This window comes from Talpa occidentalis, unplaced genomic scaffold (genome assembly GCF_014898055.3).
Source record: "Talpa occidentalis isolate TD23 unplaced genomic scaffold, MPIMG_talOcc4v2.1 talOcc4.8, whole genome shotgun sequence".
NCBI classification, from domain to species: domain Eukaryota; kingdom Metazoa; phylum Chordata; class Mammalia; order Eulipotyphla; family Talpidae; genus Talpa; species Talpa occidentalis.
In genome coordinates, this window is record NW_023605194.1 from 9,345,079 (window position 1) to 9,359,154 (window position 14,076).

Consider the following 14,076-nt stretch of genomic DNA (forward strand, 5'->3'; position numbering starts at 1 on the left):
AAATGATTTGCCCACATTTGCTTCATGAATTGATTCTGGAATCAGAAGCCGACTTCATCTCCCTTGATTCGGCACTGCATGCTCTACTCACTATGCTTAATTTTAGGATATTGTAGAAGTTGAGAAAAATAAACTGCTGTTTCTGAGATTTCAGAAAACAACATCTGCATTGTTGGTACAAAACAGCACACGCCCGTGCTCCATTTGTCTGCTGATTTTTCTTTTCCCAGGTTCTATGTTTTAGCCTCCTTGGGTTTCTGTCTTTCTCTTTGTGAAACCAATGGGATTACAGTTTCTGCTCTTGAAAACCCAAGGGCCTTTGCAAGTACTGGTGAAATAAATTTCTATAAAAAGGACAGAAAATATTGCATCTCCTCCCCCACCCTCAGCTTCAGAGAGAAAGCTCAAGATGTGCATAATAAATATGTTGTTGCAGATGCTGTTTCTAAACTCTACAAGGGGCTTGATAAAAATGCCTGGACTTTAGATATGGGTGTTATATCCTACAAAAGTAACCCTTATCCTATAAAGGTCTAATTCTGATTGGTTGACTTAAAAATGTTTGCTTAGAGATAAATTCCTTTCTGTACTACAGAAACTGTAAGTAGGCATAAGAAGGGAATTGTAACATTTCCTTTTCTAGCATCTGCATGTAGTATAACAATTGGAATGGTGTCCTTATTTCTACAAGAAGCTAGAGAGGCTTGTCTCATAGAAATGAACAGGGTTCAGAAGCCAGGGCCTGCTGCCTACATGCCTTTGAGCATGTAGAGTCAGGAAGTAATGGTCTTTCCTTGCTGTTAAGTTGCATTCCCCTCCACAAACTCACACATTTCTTGCCTGAAGTTATTTTAAATGTTAGATTTGCTGTGGTTATTTCTGCCTGATGGATCGAGGTTTGGTAATTGCATCTGTCTTCTTGATCAATAGGCTTGGTTTTGAAGTTGACTCACTTCAGGCCACTGGCCTGTGTTAGAGACCACTTGGAGATGGGGGGCTGGTCATATTCTATCTGGGGGGTCATCCTAAATCTCTGGGCATGCCTTTGCTCCCACTGCCTGGGACCCTAGAGGAAACTATTGCTTCTCTGGTCACAGCTAACAGCCACAGATCTTTGACAATAGGTGGACATGTGCATAAATGAGAGAAATGTCATCTCTTTTCCTCCAGGACCATAATTTTTGGCAATCTAAAATGGGTTCACTTATAACAATATTAGCTGGTAACCAGAGAATTTAGAAAAGGAGACCTACTGTGTTCTCTGTCTTGATTGCTTCCATAGATCAATGAGCAGAGGCCTGAGGTCATGAGAGCAGTTGAGTTAGCTGGTTCTTTTCTGTGCTTCTCTCACTCCTGTGCCTGCTTTTATCACAGTTCTGTCATTTTGCATTGTAATCAAGGACTTCCTTTCCCTGGTCCTCTTCGGAGCTGTGTGTACTTCAAGAGCGGGACCTCCTCTTGTTTTTCATCTAACTTCATTACTTGGCACAAGGCCTGGTGCATAAAAACAAGCCAGTAAATGTTTGTTAAATGAATGAATGGGGAAAAGCCTATAAAGGTAAAGAAAAATATGACAATGTAAAGGTTAAATGTTTGCAAAACTCAAACATGGAAAATAAATAGTATAAGGAAAAAACAGTTGCCAAAAATCCTTGGCCCAGTCTGTGTACACATTCAGCCTCTCATACTGGAATGAAATCCAGTAAATATATGTCCACTCGCCTGAGTGTTAGGCTTAAATCCTTCAGAGCAGAGCTCTAAAAAAGCCCATATGGTATTACAATATACTATGTATTGGGGAGGGGGGCAGTGGAATAACACAGCACAATGCAACACAAGGCACAATGATCTTTTTTATTGCACAATCTACAGAAAGTCAAGATTTACAAAATCTTTTTGGCTAGAGGATGTAGGAAACAAGATTGATTTTCTCAAGTGAAGGAGTAAAGACCCCAGGAGGGACATGAGATTTTTATGTTTATCTCACAGGAGCTTAGATTTTAAAGGCTGGGAAACAATAACTTGGCATAAATTATTCTTCTGTTCTGAGGTCCTCTGCTCACTCTGAAGTTGCAGAGTCAACAAAACCCGAGGGCTCTATTAAGCAGGGGAGGTTATTATCCACTTGGATAATAACCATTTCTGAGGCGCGTGTGGAAATGGCCACACAACTCAACCAGGCATCTGTATTTGGTAGGAGCGTTTGTTATTTGCCTCCTCCAGCCCTAGACATAGTATGGAGTTCAGGGTCTTGTCATATTTGGATCTGGACATGGCCACTTGCCTCTCTCCTCCAGTCCAACTGGAGCATAAACTCTTGCAAACCTTCTTCCAGGGGACTTTCTCTTCTTACCCTGCCATTTAGTCACTAAAGGATAATCCACTCCATATTTGGTTTTACCTACAACTGTAATTGGGATAGCCCTTTCCAATTTAGGAAGTGCTACTACATACATAGTTTTAAAAAGAAATTAAAGAAAAAGAAAAGATCAGCAGTTAACTTGAGAACTGTACAGTGCAAAGTTGCCCCAGTGGGGAGGAATCTGAATGTCCCCAAGACTTCTCAACCTAAATACCAGTCTATGGGAAAGATACAAAATAGAGTAATATACCAAATGATACTGGAGAGACTCCATCAGTTAAATGGTAGAAAATTTACAAGACAACTCATGTGGGTCACTTAACAATTGGCATGGAAGAAGGGGTGGGTGATGTGTTATAGATGAAGAGACTTAGTGACAAGTCAATCAAGGGCGATGTATGGATCTTTCTTGGTTCCCAATTTAAAAAAAAATTCATTGCCAAAAGACATTTTTCAGACAACTTGGGAAATTTGAAATGATAGTAAGGAATTTTTAGTTAATCTTAAATTTATTTAAAAATGATTAATATTTTGGGGGGCCTCCCTGGTGGCGCAGGGGTTAAGACACAACCTATGAAGCTATCCATAATCACTGCAGCACGAGTTTGATCCCAACCAGGGAGCTACCCACATGGTGCAGCAGGCCTCTCCTGACTTGCCCACTGCTGCCCTCCATAGTGTATTTCAGTCAGTCTGCTTGTTCTGTTCCCCACTCTGTCTCTGGTGAATCCTCTCAACCCCCACACCTCTGGCCCATACCCCACTTCTTGTATTCATAAATAAATACATCTTTTAAAAATGATTAATTTTTATAAAATGGGTATTCTAGTTATGTTAAGGAAATTTGAAGTTTATAGCTATATATTGAAGTATAAATGGGAGAAACAGTATTATGGCTAGGATTTGGTTTAAAATATTCTAACAAAAACAAAGCCAAAACAGGGAGTGTGTATTTGTATATACACTGATAAAATGCAATTAGCAAAATCTGACAATTGTTTGACTGACAAATACCTAGAGGTTCCAGTTTACTAATTCTCTGCTGCTATAAATATTTGATCATTTTTTAAAATGTATGATAAAAATAAACTTTTTCTTAATTTTAAAAATAAAGAGAACAGGATGGAGTTGACAACAGTGTTGGATTCTGCAGGGGGACAGAGCAAATGAGTAAAATTTCCCATATTCATTTAGTGATTGGAGGTTGTTAGAAATATTGGTGAGAGCTGCTCTGAGGTCGCATGGGAATAAAAGGGCATTCAGGGTTGAGAGCCGTTTTTTCCCAATAGGAGAGACTTAGAGTTTTAAAAAGCTGATGCAATGAGAGGTTGAAATTACTGAAGAGAGAAAATGTAAGCAATAGGGTAGAGTTCCCAACAAAGATGGAGAGGGTGGGATTCAAGGTGCAGGAGCAGCACTGACATTGGACAGTGGAAAAAGGATAGAAAGGATGAAGTAGTATATAGTTCATATGTTTGGATCAGAAGAAGTGGGATTGGTTTTCCAATGACCTCTGATTCCTGTACAAAGTAGAAGAGTTCTGGATAAGAGACACATTAAAAAAAGTCACATAGAATTTTAAAATCTTGTCGATAAGTGGTATTTAGTTCCACCAGACTGTCCCAGGAGCACTCAGTTGTTAGGGTTCTGGCCTAGAGATCTCGGTGCATCCTGGTTGAGGTTTTGCCTGACAGGATGAAAAGGATATAAGACAGGGAATTGAGGGCATTAATAAGAGTAACTATGGATGTACTGAGCAGCTTTAGCTGGGTATAAAAGGATACCTTGTGAAAAGTTGAATAGTTTTTAAGAAAGAAGAGGGTCATGGATCCCAATTAAAAGAGCACCTGCACTCCTATGTTTATAGCAGCACTGTTTACAATAGCTAAGCTTTGGAAACAGCCCAAATGCCCAAAAATAGATGACTGGATCAAGAAGATGTGGTACATATACACCATGGAATATTACTCAGCATTCAAAAAGATAAACACATGCAATTTGCAGCAACATGGATGGCGCTGGAAGGGATCATGCTCAGCGAAATAAGCCAAAAAGAAAAAGAAAAATACCGGATGGTCTCACTCATAGCAGGAATCTAGAAAACTTAAATAAGGACCAGGAAAATGAATATAAGAAAGTGAAAATCAAAATCAACAAAAAAACTATGAACCAGAGACACTTTTTTGGGGTGGGGGGCGGGAGGGGAAGGATTGGGGTCAGAATGGGGCGTTTGCAATTGTATGGGGGAATATAAAAATAAAATTTAATATTTAAAAAAAAAAACAAAAAAAAAAAAACAAATACAAAAAAAAAAAAAAAAAAAAAGATCTGAAGATGTTACTTGGTGAGTATGAAGGGCAGTCCATTGTGGTGGAGGAAGGAGATACTAATCATCAACTTTGGAAGTAGCATTTCTGGGAGATATGACAAAGTGTTGATGTCATTTTGTTGAGTGTTGCATTCAGTGAGTGGGATCCTTGGATGGCCTCTGAGAAAAGTTTTGGTTGAATTCCCCTTTCAGTTGGTCACAGGGATTTTATTGAGAAGACTAAGATATTTGCAGGTTATATTGTAAAGGGACAAGTTCATTAGGAAAAGGAGATAGGAAAAGAGAGGGACCTGCATAGTCACAGTCGGGCTACAGAGCTGCGTTTGCCAGTGCAGAAATTGTCCTGATACACTGTTCTTTTGGGGAGGGATTCATTCCTTTGTGGAATTGTTATCTATTGTTAAGTTAATCACTTTTAGGGTGTGACAAGGTTGATTTACAGGACTTGGGATTTTCTGGCTCTCAATCTGCATAACCCCACCTCTGGTCTGTGCTTCCAGATACCTTCCATAGCAGTGTGCTCTTAAGGATTTTCATTTTTATTGTTGGTTTAACAACTATATTAATCATTTTTACCCCCACCTCCAGGTTCTGGTCTTAGCCTCTATCAGCATGAATGTCGCAGCAGGGAGTGGAGGAGGCCAAAGGCTAGCTCAATTGGCAGTCACTTTGCAGCATTAACAGGAGTTCATCCAAGAAGCAAAATTTCTTTGCCCCATCAATTGCAGACCCCAAATACTATGCTGTGATAAAGCAAGACCCTCAGAGGAAAAGGAAATTGTTCTTTTTAGCACTTTTGGAGGCAATAATACCCACGACAATAGTGTTGTCACCTTGAACAGTTGGCATCCCTTTCCCCAAAGAACACCTGCACTATTTTTCCTCCTTGCACATGAGAAAGGGGTGGGTAGACATTTAGATGTCCCATTAAGAACAATAGGAATGAAAGTCAATATTTATTTAAAATAGGGATCCTAGAAGTTAATTGTCTCTCAATTTGCCTTTGAGGCTTAGAAAGAGGCAGCCAAGAGACCCCATGGACCAGGAGGCAGGCCAGGACTCCTGGGGCCCAAGGTGGCCCCATAACTCTTCCTCCAGGTCTGGGAATGTCTGCCGAGAGGAAGAAAGCTCAGGACAGCTGCTCTCACAGGAGGTCTCCTTCCCTGGGCCATGGTGCGGACTTCTTACTAGGGTGCCAGTGCAGATGCCAAGGAGTGCTGGGCCTGGGGCAGTCACTCTATAGGGCTTGACCCTCCCCTGGGGTAGCTCATGGCCACTCTGTAGCTGACCTTAGACGATGGCTACTATGCCTACCAGGGAGGTGGGACACAAGTGGGAGGATGCAAAGTGTGTCTCCTTGTCTTTCCTGCTTGCACCCAACTTTGTGCTCCAGCCAATCTCTGTCCCCCAAGCATCCAATAGCAAAGCGTCTCCACACTTTGTTCTCGGATTGCTGCCATCACTTGACTCTGTGCACATCCTTAGGTTTCTTGAGGTTCAGTTGGCAGCAAGGGACCAGGGAGAATCAAAAAACCCTCTGCAGAGTGCCTGCCATCATTTCTTTTGAACATTATTTATAGTGCAGGGTTCTATCTCTGAGCCCAGAGAGAGAAAACTGAGCAAATAAAGGGTTCAACTTTCATTTTCACTGGATAAAGACAACTGAATTAGAAGAAATTGAAGCCAAAGAAAAGGCAAAACACAGTTGACACATTTAAATATTACAGTATTATTAATGCAAACACAAAAGGTTTGTTAAGTGCTTTATAAATGAAATGCTTCCTTCAGGATAAATACAAATTTTCAAGGGGTCCTTCAAGGTGAAAGGGGATGAGTAATTCTCCGGGGCTATGGAACTTCTAAAAGATGGAGTGATCATCCTCATTGCTAGCTGACATTCACATCACAGATAAGCTCCAAATTCTTTTTCTCATACACACTCTGGAGACCAAGGAACACCTTGGAAATATTAACACACTCATTCATTTTCATTATTAATAGATAGACAGATCAACCCACAGGGTTATAATCTATTAGCAATCATGAGCTATATCCATAATTTGTCTTAGCAAGAGTTCACAACATAATAAATATTCCTTAAATCATTTTAGAACAATGATTACCCTGGAATCCTCTAACTTTACTCTCAACACTGAACCCGCAGAGACTCACTTGCTCCTGATGAGTTTATACTGCCTTGCTTTTGCACCACTACTCGCTCAGGGAAATGCCAACGCAGTTCTATTTTGTCTATGATATCCAAATTCTTAGAGATCAGAGCACTATACTCTGTCCCAGGGCTCAGCCAGTTTTTAGGGCACATATAAAAGTTTGTAGTGAGAAAACATTCTATACATAAAAAAACAAGTATACTTTGCTATGTCATTTACAAGGGCCAAGTAGGGCTTGGACACTGACTGGAAGGAGATTATTTTTTCGCTGTCCCCATTACGTGGATCCATCATGGCAGTATCTGGGATGAGCATGGTTTTAGGATCTGGGCAGTGTTAGGTCCCATGAAGTCTTGGCTACAGAAGGTGGATCTGAAAAAATTAAAGGGGGGAGGAACATTAATACGATTCCAAGGGTGAGGACAGAAGACATTGGTCTTCAAATTTCATGAGCAATTCTTATTTTGTAAACACTTTTGCAAATATAGAATTGATTTTTTAATCATTCCTTTAATTACAGAATTTCAAGGCATACACATTTTCACATTAGTTGAGAATTTCAAACTAGACATGTTTTTTAAATGCCATGCACAAAATTTAAACTTTATGTGAACATGCATGTGAAAAAGCAAGACTTACTTATATCCATATATTCCAGATTTATCTATCACCATTTCTGCTCCCAACTTATTCTGAGAATGTCCAAAGGAATGTTCCTTCCAAATGAACGTTATACTTGTAACGTTTCCGACATTAACATCTGCATCAATTAATTTTGTGTAAGTCATTCCTGGCTCAAGTGTTCCACTGCAAGCAGAAAAAATCAGACTCAGAAGCTTTCACTGGTTACTTGCAAAGCTAAAGTGGGATACTGTCTTCGCGTGGGTCATGGGAAGGAAGAGCACTTGCTGATGGGGGTTATTTTTTTCCATTCTCATTATCACCAATCAGTATTGCACAGTTCTGGAGCTTAGAAGTGTGAGGTCAGTAGGAAGTCTGATGAGTTGATTTTTAGAAGTGCTTATCTTGATGAATTTTCTATAACGAAAGATCTGGTCTTGGCTTTGTAGTGTCAGAAACCAGATTTTATCGACACCAGAAATGATCAAACTGGCAAAGACAGATTAAATTCATACAAAACTGATCTGTAAACCAGAAGTCTGTTTAGCAGCTGTCAGTAGCAAAATGCTTCCCTTTTATTAAGTAAACATTCTACACATCTTTATCTGTATAGAAATCATAGTAAATTAAAACAGCGCTCAAGAGATGTATTGGTGAACATTGCAAGAGACCAGAGAGAAGTGGATTATTTTGAAACAGAAGGAAATTTTATCTGAACCAAAATTAGACCAGATGAGACTTCTCGATTTCTATTATTTTCTTTTTCCTTTCTTAATTTATCATCTCTTTCTTCTAACTGGACGGGAAGCTCCACGAAAGTAAGGCCCTTGTCTGTATCCCATCATGAGAACAACGCCTGGTATCAAAGACATTTAGGTGTTTTGACTGAAGTTGGGGACGAAGCCAGCACATACTCATTTAACTGACTTCATCCCAAGACATCTTCAGGCTACTGTGAATCAAAATGCTTAATTCTCCTGAAAAGGATCGGGTAACTACACAACAGCATTTCAAACAGCAAAGGAAGCAGATATGTTGCAGCATTCTCACCAATGTGAAAGGATAGGAACGTCACATCTGTCCCCACCTGTCCCAGCCACAGCCATTGTGTGCAGGACACAAGCTGCACAGCCTCAGGCAAAGTCAGAGAGACAGACTGCGGCCCTGTGTATTGAATATTTTCAGAGGAACTGCTTACTGGAGAGCAGCAGAAGTGAGATGTGCTCAGACAGGGTGTTTGGAATAGGGAACAGCATGGGTGAAGTCAGGAAGGGGGCGCCCTCAGGGTATCTGCTGAGCTGGAGATGAACAAAGCCAACATGGAAGACACGCCAGAAAGGAGCCAGGGGATCAACCAGGACCTGCCACGGCCTGAGCTCATGTTTACAAGCAGCTCCATTAGGGCCACAGGGTGTGTCCAAACTCTACCAGGGGGATTGAGGCAACCAACAAGACAACCACCAAATCACTGCTTCTTGTGCCTTTACCCAGTATTTAAAGATATGAACATCACAGAAGCAGAACATCGAACCCATTCATCAGTTCGTAAAAAGGTCACAGCTAATTTGTGTGAATGATGTTAATTCTGAAATGCATTATAGAATGAAATCACAAAAGTGAAATATGCAATGCAAAACTGCTAAGGCTGATCAAAGAAAATATTAAGGACAACTCAAGATAAAGGGGGAATTTAGCACAAGATGCAGAGTGAACGGCTCTTGTGAATTATTCCTATTGTTGACTATTTTAATAGATGGCTTATGTCTGTGGGTACTACTATGGCAGCTTATTAGAAATTTGGCAACTGATATGAATGTCTTCTTTCATAAATCATTTGTGATCTATACAAATAAAACATATGCTCACACTTTTATAACCTTAAATGGATTGGATGAAATATATCTTTTTTATGTCAATTTTTTCCTCTCTCTCTCTTTTTTTATCTAGATCTACAGTTTCATGTCATCATGTCCTAACATTTTCTGTTTGTAGCAGAATTTGTAGAGAAAATAGAGATTATGCCTTCTTCTTCATATCTGGAATATGTGACTTAAACAGGAAAGTCACATGTCACATGATAGCCTGTGGCACTGTGGGAAAGGCAAAGACAGCTGGGTAACTACTAACCACATGCCCAGCGCCAGGGGATCTGTGTCCCTTCTTGCCTACCTGGTGATGGCAAACTCTCCTGTTTTCCCAGTTGTTCCACCTACAAGGAGAAATAAGCTGCCTTCGGTGACATTGTTTCCACTGAGTTTGACAGACAGTCTATGTCTCCAACCTGGAGATAAGGAAGAAACGAGAGAAAAATGAAGGCTTAAAGAAAACATGTAAAAAGCATGATGTCCTGGGCATTTCAACATAGGCGCAAGTTTTAGTTAATGCAGATCAGGGTGATACATGTACATGACAAAATACAGCTGGTGCTTCGTGGCTCAAGTCCCTTTGGGCCCCTGTCTCATCTGATCTTTGTCATATATGGTGTCAAAATGGCATCCTCCTTCTTCACTGTCTTTCTTTTCTTGACTCTGAACTGCCACCCCAGCCAATTTTCCTTCCGTCTCTGCCCAGTCCTACCTATCTCTTTTAGAGGAACCTCTTTCTCTGCCCTCCCTTCCCACATTTTTTAAAATTTTTATTTTATATATTTTTTACATCATTTTTCACTTTCTTCGCTTCCCACTGGATGTCCTTTCCTTGAGTAATTACACCCCCATGTTCACGGCTTTGACTGCTGTCTAAGAGCAGGTGATTCTCAGGTCTGTCTAGCCCATCCTGGTCTCCAGAGGCTGAGACCCGCTGCACAGCCCCAAATCCTAAAGGCCTCGCAACCCCAACATGCTAGAAACTGAGCTCCCAGCCCTCTCACTCAGCATCTCTTCCTGTGTCACCAAGTTCAACGACGCACCACCCAGCCAAAAGCACCCTCGACATCCCTCAATCCTTTCTTCACATTGCTTCTTGCTTCTCCCTCTCACCCATCTGTCATCTCTCTGCTTCAGCCTGGACAGTTGCAGCAATTCTTTTGCTTTCCTCCCTGCTCCGTTGAGATGTCGTGTACATGTAATACCATGTGCTGAAAGCACGCGTCATGACTTGATATGCACATATATGAAGTGATCACCACAATAAGGTGAGTTAGCACATCCATCAGCCCACACAGTGGAGAGGCCACAACTGTTCTAACAGGCCCTTCTGCCTTGTTTTGTCCCCTCCAATCCCTGCAGCAACAGGAGTGATTTTTCTTTTTAAAAAATCAGATAATTTTATTACCCTGCAATGGCTTTCCTTTAGCTCAGAAGAGCCCAGGCTCCCCACATGGTGCACAGTTTCATTATTGAACCCAATTTGTCTTGCCCGCCTCATGCTATTCCCCTTGGGGTCTCCACACTGCTGGCTGGGCAGCTCCTGCCTGAAGATCCTATTTCCCTTCCCTTTCATTCATTGTTCAGGAGTCCCCTTAGGCATCTCTTTTCCTCAGAGACTCCCCTGGCCTGGTCGTAGAAGTTTCTCCTCTGAGCCTCTCCTAACAGAAAGTTTGGAACACAGGATGGAAGCTGAGGCTTTTGTTTTTGCTGCCATTCCCAGGAGCCTGAGCACACTGTATCATCTTCCACTGCAACCTCAGAGCCTGGCCTGGTGCCCAGTCATTTAGTAGAGACTCAGTAAAAACTGTTCAATTTTTAAAGATAAGTACTTAAAGCATTACAATAAAACCGAGCTACAATACTTACGGGCAAATGGGGAAAAAGTCCCTGTGTTTAAAAAATAATATGATCTATTAGGTTTCATATTTTTGAGCTGAAATCTATCAGCAAAATGACCCATCGTTGGGCAACCTTCTTTGGGACAATGGAAGCAAGTTCCCTGGTGACAAAAAAATAAGAGGTAATTAGAAATGTAATTAGAAAGGTTGACCTTCGGTAAACTTATGCGCTGCATATTATTAAACTATAAAATCTTTCAAATCTAAATACAGCATGTACATTTAAAAACAACTAGGTTGCCTATCAGGCCACCCTCCCTGCTTTCAAAATAAAGGAAAGCAAAATAAAAACTACCGAGGGAAAGGATAAAGCAGACTAATAGGAAGTGGGCCAATGATACGAATAGATAATCCACAGAAGAGAGCAGAAGAGAAAATGCACATAGTCAATGACTACGATTGGGAAAGACACTTGTCTTACGTGTTAAGTTGTGAGAGATGTGCGAATTAAAACAAAGTACAATTTCATCCTCAGATTTGCAAGACTTAAAATGATCGGCAATAGAAGCACTGATGAAGACATGGGACAGAGCATTCTGGCTTGCTTCTGAGGAGAATGCAAATTGACAGGCATTGCAGATAGCAATTCAGTAATGTCTAATAAAGACAGAAATGCACATATGCTTCAATGACTTCACTTCTATTACGTGCCATAAAGAAATTTCCTCGGAAGTTCGTAAGAAGGCATGCAGAGGTGTTTATGGCAGAATTGCTTTTGATAACAAGAATTAGAAATAGCCAAAACGTGCATTAGTAGAAGCATGAGCGAATCAACAGTGGCTGATTCCTACAAAATAAATACAAGAGACGTATTTTCATCAAAGCAGATCTCAAATTTACAAAAGTCAATGAAAAAAGCAAATCCTGAAAAGTACTAACAGAATGACGTCATTCTTACCTATATATGAGATTCACTTCAAACTTTGCTTTGGGGGTGTGTGTGAAAGGAATATTAGGAACTGCAAGTTTATGTGTCTGTTTTAAAATCTACAGCAAAGCTAACAAAATGTTAACATAACAAAAACTGGGTCACAGTGTTTTGAGTATTTGCTTCTTTAGGTTTTGAACCTTTAGATTTATAAACCATGGATATTTAAGCTGGGATTATAATAAAACATTTTAAACTCCCATTGTTTTTTTTTTTTTTTTTTTTTTGGTGGGACACTCGCCGGTGGCCGGGGATCGAACTGGCGCTGCAGAGGCTGCAGGCAGCCTCGCAACCCAGAGCTCAACCACTGTGCCACCAGCGCAGGCCCAACTCCCATTTTTAAAGAAGAAAAATTCTAACAACAACAATAATAATAGGTCATATTATTGAGAGCATAGCCTGTACCGCCACTGTTCTGATCTACAGGTATCAAATGCGATGAATCCCCACAAAGTCCCTTATTATGCTGATGCCTTTAGTCTCTTACTTAACAGATGAGGAAAGTGCAGCAGAGACAAGTTAACCAAGTTGCCTGCATTTGCAAATCCAGTCAGTGATGGTGGGAGAATGTGAACTGGCCAGCCTGGCATGAGAGCCCCTCCTGTATTTTATTTCATTTCCTTCATTTCACTTCATTTTTATGACTATTTGGTAAAAGTACAATAAAACACATCAAGAAAATTGACACAATGTTCTCTGGTCTCTACCCGTAACGAGCCTCCGTGTCACAGGAGCCTAAGGGTCTCCCATCTGGCAGATCGATCCCTTTATCTCTGAATGTGCCTTTCTCTGCATGTTTCACCTGCTTTCAGTACAGTTAATGCCAAGACGCCTTTAGATACTCATGGCACCTCTGGGGCTGGAAGAAGGAGGCGTGGAAGTTGGGGGTCATAGGGGAAAAGCCAGTGTTTGGCGGACAGGCTCCTGAACAGGCAGTTGAGCAGATGGCCCTTGAGGAAGGACAGCTGGCTCAGGGAGTGAGGACAGCTCAGGGTGCCACGGTGCTCTTTAGCAGGAGGGGCAGGACCCTGTCCCCACAGCTCCTCACCACTGGGTGCCAGGACTTCCAAGAAACTTCAGCTGAAATACCACCTTCTTCTACCCTGATAAAATGGGATTAGGTTTCTAAAGTCTGAGAAGGAAAACCTTTCCACTTCCCACTACAAGAGATTTCCTTCCTCTTTCATAATGTTAACCAAATGAAAAAATACATTCCGCTCAGATCTGGCTCGTGTGCTTCATGACGCAAGCAAAATCAGATTTGGTATGTTGATGAGTGAGGGGCTCCTGTGAGCTAGCCTGCCTTTGTTGTGCTTTGTATAAATAACTGAATTTTAGTAAAACAATTTACATGTTTCAACCAAATAGTGATGTGTTTGGTTGTAGCTATTGATTGGTTCAGCCTGCTCAGGATATCTTTGAAGATGATGTTTAAAATATATACCAGAAAAGGAGGATCTAATTACTGCATAACAAATAGCCCAAAAAGCAAAATTGGATATAATCTTCAAAAAAGCTGAAACAACCAGAATGCAAATAGCAGGTTTTGTTATTTAAGCCCTTCAGCAACCCAGCTACTGTTCACTACTCAGCACAGAAAGCATCTATTATTCCCCGAAATGGCAGCTGCTATTTTTTTTGCCACAAACTCAAAGTCCTAATTTTTAGTTGGCTGATCATGCTTCAAAAATGACTTGCTAATTAAATTCCATGGCAAAGTGCTTTACTTACTGCTGTAAAAGATTCGTAGGATCTACAAGGGTAAGCAATAAAGGCATCGGGATTGAGAATGCTTTCAATATAGAAGCGGTGACTTCGGGCGTGGTTGCAATCAAAGAAGGAAACCACTGCTGTGAAAACAATTTCCAATTAACTGAGAGCGATGGACTGATGAACAGA

The 14,076-nt window shown here is 40.8% G+C and overlaps 1 protein-coding gene across 1 annotated transcript in view; it reads right to left on the reverse strand.

Annotated features, from left to right (window-relative positions):
• Nucleotides 1–6,406: 6,406 nt before the first annotated feature.
• Nucleotides 6,407–14,076, reverse strand: part of PNLIPRP3 (pancreatic lipase related protein 3) — a 29,170-nt gene continuing 21,500 nt past the window's right edge. The window contains exons 8-12 of the mRNA XM_037496008.1: nt 13,909–14,027; nt 11,218–11,350; nt 9,653–9,764; nt 7,502–7,669; nt 6,407–7,234 (exon numbers count right to left, since the gene is read on the reverse strand). Of these exons, the coding sequence (XP_037351905.1) occupies nt 7,153–7,234; nt 7,502–7,669; nt 9,653–9,764; nt 11,218–11,350; nt 13,909–14,027 (614 nt within the window). The 3' untranslated portion in view covers nt 6,407–7,152. The remainder of the gene's footprint in view (nt 7,235–7,501; nt 7,670–9,652; nt 9,765–11,217; nt 11,351–13,908; nt 14,028–14,076) is intronic.